The sequence below is a fragment of the Dermacentor andersoni genome, chromosome 8 (genome assembly GCF_023375885.2).
Source record: "Dermacentor andersoni chromosome 8, qqDerAnde1_hic_scaffold, whole genome shotgun sequence".
Taxonomy (NCBI): domain Eukaryota; kingdom Metazoa; phylum Arthropoda; class Arachnida; order Ixodida; family Ixodidae; genus Dermacentor; species Dermacentor andersoni.
The window spans coordinates 137,472,028-137,489,015 of NC_092821.1; the positions used below are offsets into that span (position 1 = coordinate 137,472,028).

Here is a 16,988-nt window from a genome sequence, read left to right on the forward strand (position 1 = left end):
GCAGGCTAGCCCTGTATGCGGGCATATTCTCAAACCAATGTTGCCGCAGCAGCTGAAATGGCGTGACAGCTAGACCAACAGGGTAGCTTAAGATGATTGAAGTGAAATTTGCAACTTGAAGTAGAGGAGACGACAACGGGCTGAAATTCACAGAGAATGAACAGGGGCTGATGTGTTACGAGGGCACGAAGTAATCTGGCAGTTGGTCCGCTACTCGAATTTCGCTGCACAGTTGCATTTCTAAACGCTGCTGAGACTCACAGGAGACGACGCGGCATTCATCTGGACTCCCTCGTGTTATATCCGTTCACCTCGCACGCTCCAATTCGTTATCAGCAATATTCTAAGCCAGACAACCGTATCAGAGGACGGTGCGCCTTTCTCCTGACTCAACCAGTCCAACGCCTCCTAGTGCGCATCTTGTCAGCTGTCACGCAAGGCGCGTGCAGGTATGCTCTCTGCTGCTTACAAAGTGTGCGCCCGATGCCGTTGTCATATCACAGAGACCCATTGCAAGCTCGAAAGCAAGCTGCATTCCGAACCGCATGCATTCACTGCGCTGAGACAACCGCTCAGCCTGAAAAGAGCTCGAGACACTTCTAATATAAAAGCGGCGGCGTGCGTGGACTACGAAACAAAACAAAAAAAGCGGGGGGGGGGGGGGGGGGGGGCAGTGCGTCGCTCGTACTTACGTGCCCGAATCACACAGCACAATCGTGCTACACAACATCTGGTTCCTCTCCAGCTCGGAGCTTGTTACCACAGAGGCACGAGCGTCATAAACAAAGCAAGTAGTTTAGGGTGGGCGAGAAAACACGCGGACGCTCGCTTGTCCGTCGAGCTTACAGCTAAATGCGAACGAGATGAAAGCCGAAGACGTGAACATGACAAAGGTGAAATGTACAGCGCAACGCAGAGGGGAAACAATTCAGAAACAACCAGGAGCGCCCTGTTTACGTGGGTTGTTGACTCCTCTGACGGCATACACGCTGCGGAAAGAACGGGATCGCGGCGCGTCCGAGCCATGGTGACGTCGGAGCGTATCCGGCCACTGCGGGAGATGTAATTAAAGAAGCAGGCGCAGTTGGCTTACCAAGTGCTTCCGTAGCCGCTGACAACACCCACAGAAACGTCGCGGTTGACAACAGTAGCCGCCGCCGTCGCTCCAACGACGGCCGCACTGACGCTCCGGAGTCGCTCATTTTACGGAGACAGGCCAATCTGCACGCGTTCCAAGTTTACCGCGTAGCTCGCCCAGCTCCCTTTGGCTAACATGGGCACTTTGTCGTTGTTAAACTACGCCGCGGTAGCATGTTTCCACAAATCTTCGCACTTTCGTGCCCGCAGCAGTCATTCGTGTCCGTGTCCACCTCTGCGTGCGTGCGCCCACTGTTACCAGACTGCGCGTGCGTTGCGGTTGGGTACGGCTAGATACTTCGTACATGGCTTCCGAGATTCCCTTTGTTGCGTTGTCAGCAATCCTGACGGCTGTAAGTTGAGCCACTAAGTGAGTGAGGCCTCTGAGATATGCGCAGAAAAATGGACACGGCGCTGGCATCGCTAGCGCGTGGGTTGTTTGGGGGACCTGCTTGAACTACTTGAGCACCGGTAGTCACACCCACGACCTGTCACACCGGTATGCCGGTATGGCACCGGCACACGGAAGCCTGCCTGCATACCAGAGCACCGTACGCCGCCCGCCAGTGGCCAGACCAGCCCGTGGATCCAAACCCGGGTCCCTGACAATATGAACTGACCCACTCCGGGTCCGCCGGAGGAACTTACGAATTCGGCGAATCGCACCGATGTGCGGCGATTCACATTCGGGAAGTACCTTGTACGGGCCGTTGACGAGATTCGTGCCATTGATTTGCTAAGTCAGGGTGCGCGGCCATGTGGGAACAGCGGCCGCTATGCCACCGCCCACGGAATGTGTAGGGTTGCACGACGAGCACTCGTGGGTACTTGGTGCAGATCTGAGGATTGAAGTACATCGGAGCATAGTGCAGCTGGTGACAGCGTCGGCAGCACGGGCTCTCTTTTCCGGCGCTGCAGGCGACAGCACGCACCTACGGAATCAGAGAATATAGATCACGTGTATAAGTGTTCAGTCAAATTTCAGCAAACACCCAAGCAACCTTGGCCAACTGCCGCTGCTTGGCCGATCGTCGGGAAATGATCGTCAAACGACTATATTGGCCAGCGAAGGTTGGCGAGAGGTCGGTATGACAACGGCCGCCGCCTTTACCGGCGGGCAGTCGGCAGAGGGCGTCTTGCCAACCTCTCTGTCAGACTGACTCCCGACCCGCCAGTTGGTCGCCGGCTCGGTACGATGGCAACGCGTCGGACCAACGCCCGAGGCCGATGAGTAGCATACTTTAATTTTTATATCAATTCCTGTCTGTCGGTCTATACTTATAAAATTCTCACTAGGGAAATTTGTTATAGGTGAAGGTAATACATTGTTATGCTTACAGAATTTATACTTTTCGTGACTATTACATATATACACAGCTGCATTATAGCGCAATGCGTTCAGAAACAGCGATATATGTGTGTGGGACCGTTTTCTGAAGCAATATGAAACTCGTCGTACGCGTAAATATGTGTATTAACCTGCCATGCTTCTTTAAGGGAAATTCTCGGGATGCTTGCAAGGATTAATTCTGTAAACATGCGGAATTTCACGTGGGCTGTGGTATATATTATGAATTTTCGCTAATTCTTTTTTACTGTAATTTAAACACTAAACTTCTAGAAATATTTGGGGTTTAACAAAGCAAACGTCACTAAATTAAACTTGTACCTACCGCCCTAAGCATGGCCTCCGAGATGCCATCATAGATCGCCGACGAATCTCTGGGGCGGAGCGCTGAAGCGGTTAGTGCGACCAGACATCGCATCGCTCTGTTAGCGCTGCCCTCGGCGCGCTGCCACGTTCGCTGCACTGCTAGTTTTCCTCCTACTCCCTCCCACAAGCGTCTCCTCTCCACAAACGTCACCCCCCTCTTCCACCCGGACTCTCCACCTCCGCGCCAAGAGCTGCAACACAGAGGCGCCTTCCCCACCCACTGCATTCAGCCACCACTAAAAAGAGACGCGTTTTACGATGCTTGGCATCTTTCTTTGCCTCCCTCAAGCTCCTTTATGCATCAACTAATAGCGCTTTCACTCGTGTGAACGACAAGTGCACCAGAACATACGTATGCTCAGCCTGAAGTTAACTTATGCGAATTATTACAGACTGTGGAGCTAGGAGTCCTTGAATTCCGCTCAGCAGGCAGTACCGAGCGGTGATGCTTTCATTCCCAAACAGAAAAACTAATGCAGGCCTTGCTCCACAGTGAATTTTTTATATTTCATTTATCACGGCAAGACTATTCGTATCCTCCTCTTTTGGATATTTGACGCAAGGAAAGTGTCAGAAAACTAGTTAAACATCTATTTACTACAGCTGGCGCAGATATATTGTTTACTCAAAATGAATTGGTCAGATATGAATTCACAATTTAAAATTTCGGAAGAACATGCGCGACGAGGTAATAACACTGAACGCACGCTGAGCATTTGCCAAAAGGCGAACGCGAATTGTATTGAACCAAGAATAGAACTACGGTTAGGAAAATGCATATTATGTGGAAACCGCTGGAAACAAAAAAACAGTGGCGCAAGAAAAAAAGAGGACTAGAAACAGAATGAGCCCTGTGTCCTCGTCTTTCACGCCATGATGTTTCCCATGAGCCAAATAGCCCAAGCAAACGTTATGCGACATACTAAGAATTAACTTCCCCTAATAAAAGTGCTGATGTCTTCATTTTGCAGGAGATGATGGGGAGCGCCAGGGGTTTTCTGTTCCTGCTTTGCTACGGGACTGTGAAACGTAAATGCATCAATAGTATAACTTCGGTGTTGCACCTACAGCAACACAATCTCGAAATCTTCTCAGCCAATCTTTTCTTCCTTTTAGTAGAAATGATTTGGCTGCTACGACGGCGCAATTCATCTGCTACGGCACCGAGTCCCACTACCCATTCTCTAAATTTTTGTTTCTTCTTTCAAGAAATGGTTTGCCAAAGGCTCGAGGATCCCTTTTTACGAGTGCGTCCCAGCAAGACTTTCTCTGTTGCACGCTTCTGCAGCAGCACTTCGCGCTCGCCCAGGTTTTCTCGCATAGTTTCCGCGTGGGCGATTTTCAAATAGCAATGCAAGGTTTTCCCTCATGGTGCGGGCTGCCGATTTGACACTCGGCACGCCGCTTTCCGGTTTTCCAGTTGGGCTGGCAAGCGCTCTGTTAGGCACTCATACATAACAGACAACTGTATCCTCGCAGTAAGCGCGTTTCTCTTCGGTGCAACAAAAAATACGTTCCTTCATAAAAAATCTAACACGTATGATTTCGGCTCATATGTATATCTACAGCACACCGACCTCTTAATGGAATAGTGCTTTATGTTCAGATTCATGATTTATCATTCGCTATGTGCCACTGGCTGCACGCAATTCAGTCTAATCCTTCAGACTGAGCATGTGCCATCTTCTTCGGGTGATTCGTGACGGACGGCGCGACGCTGCTCGAGACTGTGAAGTCTCCTTTCTTTTCGAACTCGCGCTGCTGCTTGCGGACGGAATGCTTTTCTCCGGAGCCTGAGGGGACGAAACTTGTTCTGGACTTTTTTTTCTTTCTTTTTCAGCTTCTTCTTGGATCACTGGTAAAGAAAGTTGTGAGTTCGGCGGCAAGCGAACCGCCTGGTTTCCGCGACCCTGAATGTAAAGACGAACACAGCCCCCTCACTCCCCCCACCAACACGTCGCGCGAGAGCAGGCGGGGACCATTCATGCCGTGCAGGCGGCGATCATGTTACAGCGGGGCTGGGGAGAGGAGCGGGCTTCCTGCCGCCGAAACGCGCCGGCGCGCGTATACTACTCCTTGCCCCGCAAAACACACAGTGGAAAGTGCGTGATATATCCTAAGAATTTGAAAAGGCGGTAGCGCAAGAAGACACGGATGGAGACGAGAGGACAAGGATGGGTGCTGAACTTCCAAAAACATTTATTGTGAATGAATCACGAATATATACATGCTGTCCGAGCCCGGTGTAATCATCTGCGCATTCGTAAATATGCCAACTATTTGTCTGACAGCGTGATGGATGCCATGTTGACACATCCCCATGCTTACACAGCTTTTTTTTCCTCTCCTCCATCGATGATGGAAATAAAGTTCAAGTTCACTTCTAGAAATCGGTTCAGATTCTGCGATTTCCCGTATAACACGAGTTTTACTCTTCTTAATAACGAAAGTGTTTACAAGGTCGGGCGAACAGTCCCTGCAAGTCAGACAATGACTTGCCAGAAAACCTTCGAAATCTTTTCCTTCACGCGGATTTTTTTACATTGTTTGCGTGCTTCCTTAACCTATCATTAACACATCTCCCAGTATGGCCAATGTACACTATTCCGCACCTTAAAAGAATTTCATAGACTACCCCTTATGCGTATTCAATAAAAGGCGGCCTGTGCTTTATGCCGCAGTCACGTTACTGGCTTGCTTCCGGGTCGGTCATTCTACAAAGCTTTTACAGCTTATGGGGAGCAGCGAACATTCGTAACGCTGAGCCACCTTTTCCAAATTGTGGGATAGTGTGTGAACGTAAGGTATCACAGCTACATTCTGCCTACGCTGTGCGCGGGTTTCGCAAGTTTGTGGCTTTGTGCGCATATTTCTCAGCAGGTTCCCTGCAGTATTCTTAGCAAAAAAAAAAAAAAAGCCCTCCTCCATTGCACCCTGTGAAAGTGGATGTACAACGAAACGATTGCCGACGTTAGACGACGTTACTCAGAAACCAACCACCACTAACCACAAGCGACGTACGTAACGCGGGCACGCATGTATACGGAAGTGCAGCATACATGGCCCCCGCCAAGCGCAAGAGCCTTATGGAACTAAATGAATCTTTGAGGGTAAATTGTCAGAAAATGCGTAAAATACAACTTAAGCACAAGCTTCAGACATGATAACTTCGGATTGCAAATCGAGTATGCGGGAAAACATAATTCTGTTACGCGGAAACTGAAAGACAAAGCCCTTTTCTAGCTGCCATTTGAGGTCTGTCTGAGTGGCCACGGCCGGTAGGTGGCGGTACCTCAGATTAGTACCACAGAGAAAGGCGGAAAAAAAAGCGAGCTCGCCATGCAATAGGCTGCATAAACATGCAGGGCGCCAGAAGAAAGGAAAAGCGCTTTTAAATTGAGGAGCAGTTAAATAGAGAACAAATCGGGGTGTATGCGGTTATAAAAAAACGCACCTTAGAGACTTAAAAGATGCACCAGTCATTGAGAATTATGTTTGGGAAGGTTGCAACAGAACTAAATCGAAAGGAAAGGGAGGGGGGCCGGAATGTTCAAATGGGAAAAAGCATATTCAAAGTGCCAAGGGCATCTTTGGTTTTCAGGCACAATGAGTGGAAATAAAACTTGGCTGGGCTTAACGTATTTATGAACGAGAAAACATTGCAGAGAGAAGAACCAAGGCTTAGCGGAATGCCTAAGTGCTGATATTAGGCGTTTTCGGAAATAATGCCGAAATTACCCTGTTAGGTGACATGAATGCCCACATACAGGATCTAGACGTTTATACCGACAACAACAGGAAGTTATTGCTGGACCTTTGTGAGCAACGTAACCTCGTTATCGTAATTACGGTCCGTAAATCTGATGGTCAGATCAGATGGGAAGTTGGAAATAGGCAATCGACTATTGGTTACTGTCTGATGACGGAAGATATTTATGATAAGTTCAGATCAGTTGAGATAAGTTGAGCCATTGGCGAGTAAGACTGTAGTAACACAAGGACTGGCCATAAACGCACCATTTTGAAAATGGGATATGTAGTTGTGAAGGAGAGCACGGAGCGAAGAACGGCCAGTCCAAATTTGAACGCTTAACAAATAACAAATATAGCCGCGGGAGTCGAGAAAGAACACGGCAAATGGCCAAGCAAAAAGTGGGAATACAATGAGCTTCTAAATGTAATGACGAGAGAAATTAGGAAGGAGAATTAGGAAGGAGAAGCAACACGTTTGTTGGAAAACAAAAAGGAAGTCAAAAAAGCTGGTGGAACAGCGGGATACCCGAAGCGATCGATGAACGACAGAAAGCATTACGAGAACATAAGCAGGCATAGAAAGTGCAGTTGCCACAGGTTGAAGTAGACAGAAAATTAGAAGTATACCGGAAGAAAAAAAAATCTATTGTTATAATACTGGTTCAAGCAAAGTTCAAAGGTGAAAGTGAACGTTGGTTGTCGGAAATACGTGAGAAAAAGAAGGCCGCGCCTAGAATATTTTGAAAACACACAAACTTATTAAGCAGAAAGTCTGGAACACAACAGCATGTCCTAGACTAAGATAAAAAAAATGGAAGGGGATGCGACATTAAATTACATCCGAAAAATAACGACCGAATCATTCCAAGGCAATGATGAAGTAGTTTTAAAGAAGAAGAGCGTTAACGAGAACCAGAGAAAATTCTAAAGCGCACAGCCATAGGGTTAGGCGAGGTTGCCGTTAGGCTGATTAGCGAACTAGGATCAAAAAGTAAGGAAGCTCTGTGGGAAGCAGTAGAAAAAGGCTTACAAGATAGGCGAATACCAGACAGCCGGAGACAAAGTAGAATGAATTTAATGTATAAAGATAACGGAGAAAAGAATTGAATTCACCCATATAGACCGTTGACCATTATATCGGCAATATACATGTTAGCAATACAGGTAATTAAATTACAAGTGCAAACATGGGCAGAGAATGGTATGGGAGAACTTCAGAACGGGTTCAGAATAGGCGTCTGGATGATAACTTATTTGTTCTTATTCAGTGTATTGAAATATCCAAAGAGAGGAGACTGTTTTATGTGGCTTTTTTAGATATTACCGGAGCGTATGACAACGTAGACCACAAAATTTTGTGGGATATTCTGGAAGGCATAGGCAACGACTTTATATAGCTTTTGACAGAGACCTACCTAGAAAATACAGTTTGCGTTGAATGGGGAGGGATGAGGAGCGAGAAGCAAGTTGATATCAACTAGGGACTGCTGTTTGTGATGTACATGGTAAGTATGAAAAGGGCGCTAGAGGGAAGCAATTTTGGGTTTTATCTCTCATACAAACAGGCGGTTAAAATAGTAGAGCAGTAGCTTCCAGGTTCGTTTTATGCGGACGACATTGTGTTGCTAGCTAACAAGCGGAGTGTTATGCAACGCCTGGAGAATATATGTGCACATGAAGGTGAGAATTTAACATTTGAAATTTAGTGTTAGGAAATCAGCTTTTATGGTAAACAGTACTCAATGAAAACAGTGAACAGACAGTATCAATACAGGGCCAGGAAATACCTCGAGTAAAAGAACACAAATACCTCAGTATACACTAAAAAAAAATCCACGCTTAATCTCACGCTAAACTGTGAGTTTTAGCGTGACGCGCATGTAAGTGAGGCGCGGATGACGTTTCAGGCACCCGTGACCGAAAATAAGCGTGACATTCCTTTGTGTAAGCATGAGGACAAGACTGCCTGCCATGGTTCTGTCTTGTGCGAGCGTGAGCGAGCCGCGTACGCGTGAGAAACGCAAATTACACACTTAACATCCCGCAGAGCGCTCGCGTGGGAACTTTCCATCACCCATATAAAAAATCCGAATAGCGGATCCGTTTTATATCACGGGATCTGCGCGGAGCGTGGGCGAGGGAAAACAACGCTGTGTGTCTTCTCACTGCCCTGCGGTGAATGCGAAACTTTTCTTGGGGGGGGGCTGAAGGAGACCATGGTGTTTTGAAGACTGCACCCGGCCATTTTTCGTGTGGATTTTCCGGCGGACTGCCACGAGCGACGTTCGTTCATTGCAGCGCAGAGCTTCCGGTCTAATTGTCAGAGTTGGTGTGTATCGCCATAGTATCGCCACGCTCACTTCTACAGACCTTCATGGCGTACAACGCCGGTGGTGTCTGCAGACATTGTGCACTGTGCCGAGTTTACGAGAGTTTACGAGAGAGAATCCACCGCGGTCTGACGGCTCCAGCGCCATATGGATAATGGATATATGTAGCGGTCCCTCACCTGCTATTCATGGACGATTTAAATATACAGGTAAGAACAATACTCATGGTTCGCTTTTGTTAAATAGCGGCTGACTGCCAATTGGTCATGATTTCCGGTATGTGCTTGTATGATGTGTGGTGCAAAATTTGCCGTAATGGTGAATTTATTGAAAAGCGAGCAGTAGCGTTGATCGAAATAGATAGCAGTCATCATCGTGCTTGTTTAACAAGTTTTAACACCGGGCTGTTGGATTTTTCTGAATTGTTCAGCTAATTGCGCTGAAGTACCAAATTCACACCATTTCTATTGTTTTTAATTTATCTTCGCCAACTCACCGTTCTCTCTGTGCCCGCTGCCATTTCGCCTCGGGCAAGGGTGGCGAGCTTGGAGTTAGTTGTCACTGCATTTTGCACTGTGCTTCTTCTCATGGTTTAGAACTCTGTTAGTGACGCGTCGATGTGGTGTGCCGTGTATGCCGTGTAGTTGCCGCGTATGCCGCTTATAGTATACTGCGGCCTATAATGTGAAAATTCATAATTTTGTGAGCTATTTGTCGACTGACAGTAACCTGCATCTCCGAAGCGCTGCATGCGAGGTTGCAACCACACGCGCTACTTAATTTGTAACCTCAATTGCACTCTGCATTAGGATATCTATCTTGTGTAGCTCTGCATATTTTACATTTTTAGCTTTAAAAAGAGGAAGTGTGACTGTGTTCGATGAACACGAATGTACTCTGCCCGTTGCAGCTCTTGATTTCCAGCTGCAAACATGTCTATGTCCACAGTGAAAGTTCACGTGTGATAAGTTCACGTAGAATGCCATTCTTGTCAGAATTTCCATCTCCATTGGGTTTAGAATAAAGCGTAACTGCGTTTTTATAGCTCATTTTTGCTTCTATAATGAAAGCTTCTATCAAAAGCGTTGCCACTTGTGTTCGAACTTTTAAACTTTATTTTTATCAAGAGTATAATGGAATAATATCAGTTGCAGCTATGTGACTCACCTAATTGCGTTTTGCACATCGTTATTTTGTTTTTCAGGTCCCATTTGAAAGCAAATAAATGTTTGGAAGTAGGATTGATAAAAATGAACAAAATTGAAAATGTTCCTTCTGATCTTATCAAAAATACTGAAATTTTCTGAGCCTTCATTCGTCGCTTCAGAAGCAGGCTTGCAATGCATGCTCTCATTAATGCGGTGATTTGACCATTTTTCCCATATCCCCAAATTCTAAAAACTTCCGGACCGCAACAATTTAAGAGCAGTCAGTAGGAGAAATCTCAGAAGTGCAATCAATGTTAAAGCAGTGAAAAAGCAAGAGGTACTAGTTTAAACACATTTAGCCTAAAGGAAACATATTTTCATCTCTAAAGTATTATACTTTGCGTATAAAGATTTTTTTTTTCAGATAGCGCTACGCGACCTTATAAGGTCATGCAGTGTCTGGGGGGAAACAAGGCTCCTCATATGCGGACGTCAGCAGGAAAACGCTGAGATGAGCGATGACACATCCCTAGAAAAGGCACTAGTGATGTGCATATGCCTTAATGGTATGCAATATGTAACATATCCGGCGGCATATGGCCAATTTTAGTGCAACCAACTTAAAGCCAAGAACAAGCAAAGAAATATCATGGGTGCAAACTACATTAAAGGATTTGTTTACTGCGTTGCGCATTTAAACCAAACTCGTATAAAGACTTACGCTTTCTCAGTGATCTGAAAACGCTTTAACTTTAAGTTTTGCTTTTAAGGATCAACGTTTCATTGTATCATATTTTCTGGGAATGAATATTATGAATAAAAGATTTACCACATGATGAAATATGTCTCATACTTTTTTCGCCGCCTAGAATATTCGTCCTTCTTATAGAAAGAGGCCAGTGAAAAAAATATCAGGTATCAAGAAGGCGCCGTGACCCTGCTTCAAGCCCACCAAATATGAACTAATGTTTGAAACTTATGAACGTGTCGGTGTACATATACAATTACAAGAAATAAAGACCTGTATCAGAATCTTTTGCCTGGCATTTATGTGGCATGAAAAGTACAAAAAAGCGCTCGCTTTCGTGTGGTACTTCTATGCCGGCCACCACACAAGCATGATGCATGATGCGCATGCATCATGCATCATGCTTGTGCGCATGCGCACTTCGTGTAATATATATATATATATATATATATATATATATATATATATATATATATATATATATATATATCGTTTTTTTTTGTGAGACCGAAAGTCCCCTCTCATGTTATATTAGTGGTCGCATCATTTTGTGCATATACGCTAAGCGTTTAATTGGTTTTTTAGTGACGTGCCACAAGGGACCATGCACACTGTCCGACAGCCGCTGAGCCAATTCGTATATTTAAGAAGCTGTGTTGATGCAGCTTAGTCTTGCAGAGGCCGCCAAATTTAATGTCTTGTCATCGGTCACAAGAAAAGCTAGCATAATAAAGTAACGGGGCACGAAAGGTCTTCACGAGTGGTTCAGGCAGCAATTGAACAACACTTTGAAATTGAACCTTCAGGCCATGCGTTCACACGCGCCAGTGCGTTCCGACAGGCTGCGCAGTCCTTTGAAGAAGTGAGAGGCAGCAATTTTTTGTTGTTGTTGCTTTTGCGTAACAAATGTTGAAGGACGAATATATATAATGACGGAATATATACCAGCTATACAAAAGCGATGACGGCGGTTCATCACACGGGGAAAAACAGCAACCATCACATACAGACGTCAGTGACAGTTCATCTGGCAGTTAGACCACCTTCCGGCTAAAGGATGGTTCTGTGTTTTGTTCTGGACTGATAGAACTCTAGTAATTAGAGTGAATAATGAAATCAGAATCAAATTTATTTTCGCCATTTATGCGGGTGCGCATGCAACGACCACTATTATGAGAGCAAGAGTACGTGGAGACCAGTGTGCAAGTCGCAAGAAGAAGACATATCGCGTAAGTATTACATTTGCTTTACCAAAAAGCACAAGATTTCAATACTTCAAAAACGGATATGTTTGCAACACTATTGTGTCGTTCATTATTGCTTTCTTCTTTTGTAGTTAAACTATCGAGAAAATAACTATTTAACGGGGAACAAAATTTAATCAAGTGGATATTGCATTAGACAGTTCTCGTAATAGTCATCTGAACTGCAGAAAGAGTCAAGCAAAATTGTTCGCGAACGGCGCGTTAATCGTAAACGGCCCTGTCGCAGCACAGAAAAAATCGTCAAACGAACTAAGCGCAGGCGACTCGTGGACTGTACAGTTCTAGGAAACATTTCAGTTGAATGTTTTCACTGGGGAGGGTGAAAGAAGCGATTATACGAAGGCGAATTGTGAAGAGATGTCAAAATCTGCAATTTTTCTAGCTATTGTCGATTCGTCTAAGAATAATTAAGGCTGCATGCCAATCAATGTAAATCATAAAATAGAGCATTTCTGCTGTCGACGTGGATTTGATTGGGAAGAACTAGAGTTAGATCAAATTCTTCAAATTTTCGCTCAATTAACTAATGATGTTCAACAATCAAGCAGTTAAGAATTAAAAAATTCATGGTATATCATGAGTGTTTTTTCAAGCGCCGTCTCCTGTGAAGCATATCTACCATTTTCGTGCAAAGCTCTCTGGAAAGCGTATTGACTGTGTATGCATGCATGCACCTATCGAACTTCGTGCACATATAGACGTGATGCTTTGACGATAAATACTTATTAAAATTCAAATTATTTATTTCTGCCTTTAAAGGTGCAGACAGCAGAGGCGCAGAAAAAGCCGCAGCCCCCTTTCGCTTGGCAGAGCCTTTACAGCGACACTTTTAAAACAAAGACAATTGCACCCGGTAATAACAGGTATACAATACTGAGCAAGTACAAAAGGAAACCAATCAAGATTATACGATATTTGTACAATACTCCCAAACAAGAAAACAGAACCTACATGCTAACGTACATAGCACCCAAAGTACTGTTCGACACGTTGAAGAGGTCAAAATTATTGTTCACATAAGGTATATACATATTCGTATAGCGCTACCAATCCCTGCAAAATATAGAATGCAGATTTTCATTACACACACGCACGCACGCACGTGCACAGCACACACACCAAAAGAAAACGGCAACGCGCTCACAGGAAGCGCCTGAAAAACGAAAAAAAAGGAAAAGTGTGGGGAACCGAGGTCGTCTTGGGCTGTCGCCTCTCCCTCTCCCAGAAGGAATGGAGAGGTTCTTGGAAAGCAGGGACGGGCGATTCTCTCTGTCAGCATCAGCTCCCACCAGCGAGGACGGGGCGAGAAAGCGAAACGGGACTTTCCTTGCTGTCTATTTTTTCTTCGTCAGGCCAACGCCGCTTGCTTGCAGGGGCGCAGGCGAGTTCCCGCCAAATGGCGCGGGTGCGTGAGTTGCCGCCAAATGCTAGCTCTGGATGCCAGCTCGTTCCGCGTCTCATGGTAGACTAGTTGGTGCATTTCTGTTATCATGGACGGCGCATATAAACGCAAGCTACACAAAAGTGACTTGGACAAGAACAGCGCAAGCCCTTTACATGCAGTGGAGCCGCCGTATCTCGCCGTTCAAGATATGCGTACTCGTAAGTGGCATTTTAATTTCACGTTGTGTAATGCATGACTGTCTTTTTCAAGTGAACAAAGGTCGCTTTGTATTGTGTAAATGGTTTTGCAACGTATGATAAACTCCTTGTCTTTCGGGCTTATTTTTTCTGACAGGAAGAAAAAAAAAAGAGGCTTTACATGAGAACGGATCAAGCGTTCGAGAGTTGGGACAGGGAAATGTGAGACGTACTTTCATGTATATATTTCTAATATTATTTTTTCGTCTTGTATTCTCGTTAATTTTTCTCTAGGAAACACTGGAACGACACTGCTTAAATTGAAGCACAGTGTGCGAATGACCTGCTACGCTCGGAACTGTTATCACCATTCGGGAAGAAATTGGGTAAGACGCTTGTCTGGTTATTATTGCGGAAAAGTCATAATTAATTAGAAGTTGCTTTCGTTCCTTCCCACAGATGAAAAAACAACTGTAAATACCTGTATGATATACGTCTGGTGCATTGCAGGTAAGAATGGATTGTGTGTGGCGCGCTTCACCGCATGTGGACTAGAGTAGATCTAGGAACATCAGACAAGAAGACACGTATGTGAAACCCTGCGGATAGCCCATATGTAAGTTCTTCCTCAATTTTTCTTTTGTTGCATTTTCGTAGTTTACGTGTAATACTTTGTCACCGCGGTCTCGACGTTATGTATACCTATACATTTGTCTCGTGGCAGTCTGCGTGCTATTTTGTTTGTGCAACTATGTGTTGTATTCATTTATCGCGCTGCCTGGATGGTTTTTTTTTTCACTGATATTCCGACCAAAGTCGGTAAACCTATCCTTCCTGTCCTCATGTTTCCTTGGGCGGCTCTAAAGCGTATCTTAGAGGAATATTTAGCTTCAGATTCCCGCATGGAACAGATGGTGAATGACATGCTGTGTTTTCTTTTTAGAGAAACTATGTATTCATGTTTAATATTTGGTTGATTTTCATTTTGTCATTCATACAATACCGCAGCCATATGCCATTCTGTCATAGAACGTTGTTTCTAGATATATTTGTTTTATTGGGTAAAACATTTAAAACGAGAGCGTTTCTTATCCTGGCCATTATTTTTTACAGACCACGATAACCACGTATTTGGATGTCTGGTTTAACTCTACGTGCGCTGGTTCGTGCAGGTGAACTTTTTTTCCAGATACGGAGGAACGGACACCGGTCGTGTCGTGAGCACTATTCTGCAGGGCATACTTACAAATGAAGCTGCACTGCAGTTCAGCTGGAAAGGGTCGCAGGGGAGGAAGCACGCCTTCGTGAAGCTCATGGCCATCACGAATATAAGTAAGAAATATGGCATAACAATCAGCTTTCTAGTGCACGTTGCGAACATCGGTACCAACTGCATGCTTAGTTTTTTTTTCTTCATTCAAACAAGCTGCTGCTTATTGCATCTTGCTGCGTCCAGTATTAGCATTTTCTTTAATAAAATAATGCCGTAATAAGTGAGTTCTACTTGCGGCGTCCATATTTTGCCACTGCTTTTGAGGAGTTTGTTTTGCTTCACCATATAATATATGCTGTATATGCTGTTTCTGCTTTAACCCATGTATGCTAACTGTTTTCTGCAAAACATAGACCTATCATCGTTGCCATCATGTCAGCAAGTATATATGTATCATGCCATAAGCTTCCCCTCTTGCCTCTCCAGACATTTACCTATTCACCTCCTTGTGCCGCTTGGCGCGCTCCGGGCTCCGGCGCGTTCTTTGTCTCAGCGTTTCAACTCGGCTGTTTCATACAGTGCTCACGGGAAGCAACAAGACCTATCGTGGTGTAAATAGCCGCGCTACCTATAGACACAGTAGCCACTGTGTATGCGTGTTTTGCTATGGTTCCGTGTTCAGTTCCCCCTATTGCTAACGACATATAAATTACTAACTATCCGGTACTTACACGATTTGTGTCGTCCAGCCACTCTTCCTGACAGCTTCGATACTGATTTGCACGTCCCTAATATTGCTTTGTTGTCGTTTCTTTAATGTTTCGTGAATATCTGACTTATGATCTTTTTGATTGTTTCACTTCTTCAAATGGAATGCGACTCACCAACTGAACTATAAAGCGGGGGCAGCTTTCTTATATGTGCCGCTTTCTTGCAGCATCTGTGAGGAGCACGTTCCCTGACGCTTCACTATAGCATCAGTGGCTGGAGTCGCAAAACGCTGGTTGGTTGGAGCAGCTGACAGGGATGGAGGCCGGAATGAAAGAAGGCGCCGTGACCCTGCTTCAAGCCCACCAAATATGAACTAGTGTTTGAAACTTGTGAACGTGTCGGTGTACATATACAATTACAAGAAATAAAGACCTGTATCAGAATCTTTTGCCTGGCATTTATGTGGCATGAAAAGTACAAAAAAGCGTTCGCTTTCGTGTGGTACTTCTATGCCGGCCACCACACAAGCATGATGCATGATGCGCATGCTGTTGTAAATGCATGATGCAAAAGCTACGATTATTCGGGGCGTCAAAAGCAACGTCGGCTTTCAGCACCGGGCCGGTGCAATGCCGACCATTATTGTCGTCAGGGCCATGGCTGGCCCGCGTGTGGCATGCGCTCGGCTGCGTTGGCCAAATAGAATGGCCCTACGGCTGGCCGACTGACTACGTACCTAAAGCCTTGGTAGGCCCTCGCATGGGACGCCGTCGGCCAAGTCGGCCACAGTGGTCGGGCCTACATCGATTGCCGACGATCGGCCGACGTTAGGCCAATGTCAATCCCCAAAGCTGGGCCGCCCTCGGTTGCCGAGGTCGGGCCAACCGTTTTGCAGTCGGCCGGAGACGTCGGGCCGACTTTTTGCCACGGTCTTTTTGTTGCTTGGGCATACGGTTGTCAGTCTTTGGAAAGAAGGGTTGTTCTAACGTAGAAGTAATTGAAAGTACAGCAGACTAACTTTAAGACGAACTCGAAGCGACCATGAAAATTTGGTCGTCTTATCAGAGAATAATGGGCAATATGACCAGGTGCATCCAAATATCTCACTCCAAAACGTTAAATGAAGTAGACATAAAACGGGGGAAAATGACATAAAAAGCGTGTATTTGGCTGAACTTAACAGAAAACTGTTTTCAAGTGGTACTCTTGCTTGCTTTCATCCACTCCGTGATGGACGTTTGGCGCTTCTGTGCAAATCGGCGAGCCGCCACAAACGATGTGATCTCACCAAATGACCCTAAAAATCCTTCTGTGCCTTCGTGCTGCTGCAAAAAGTTCACTAGGCAGTTAAAGCAGGCATCTGCCACCTCACAGGTCATCGTTGCGGT

General features: G+C 45.3%; 1 protein-coding gene and 1 long non-coding RNA gene across 6 annotated transcripts in view; one reads left to right on the forward strand and one right to left on the reverse strand.

The window, feature by feature from the left end:
• LOC126525784 (transmembrane protein 130) overlaps positions 1–1,401 on the reverse strand; it is a 48,387-nt gene extending 46,986 nt beyond the window's left edge. For all 3 annotated transcript variants that reach the window (XM_050173695.2, XM_050173694.2, XM_050173693.2), the window contains exon 1: positions 1,094–1,401. In XM_050173695.2, coding sequence (XP_050029652.1) covers positions 1,094–1,202 — 109 coding nt within the window. In that variant the 5' untranslated portion in view covers positions 1,203–1,401. The remainder of the gene's footprint in view (positions 1–1,093) is intronic.
• An 11,482-nt stretch (positions 1,402–12,883) lies between these two features.
• Positions 12,884–16,043, forward strand: LOC126525803 (uncharacterized). 3 transcript variants are annotated; one of them, XR_008611165.1, is made up of 5 exons: positions 12,884–13,697; positions 13,834–14,062; positions 14,136–14,292; positions 14,849–15,008; positions 15,827–16,043. It is a non-coding gene; the product is annotated as an uncharacterized lncRNA (long non-coding RNA). The 3 variants fall into 3 exon arrangements; XR_008611166.1 differs by having other exon boundaries at positions 14,187–14,292; positions 14,790–15,008; XR_007598335.3 differs by having other exon boundaries at positions 14,187–14,292.
• Positions 16,044–16,988: the final 945 nt, after the last annotated feature.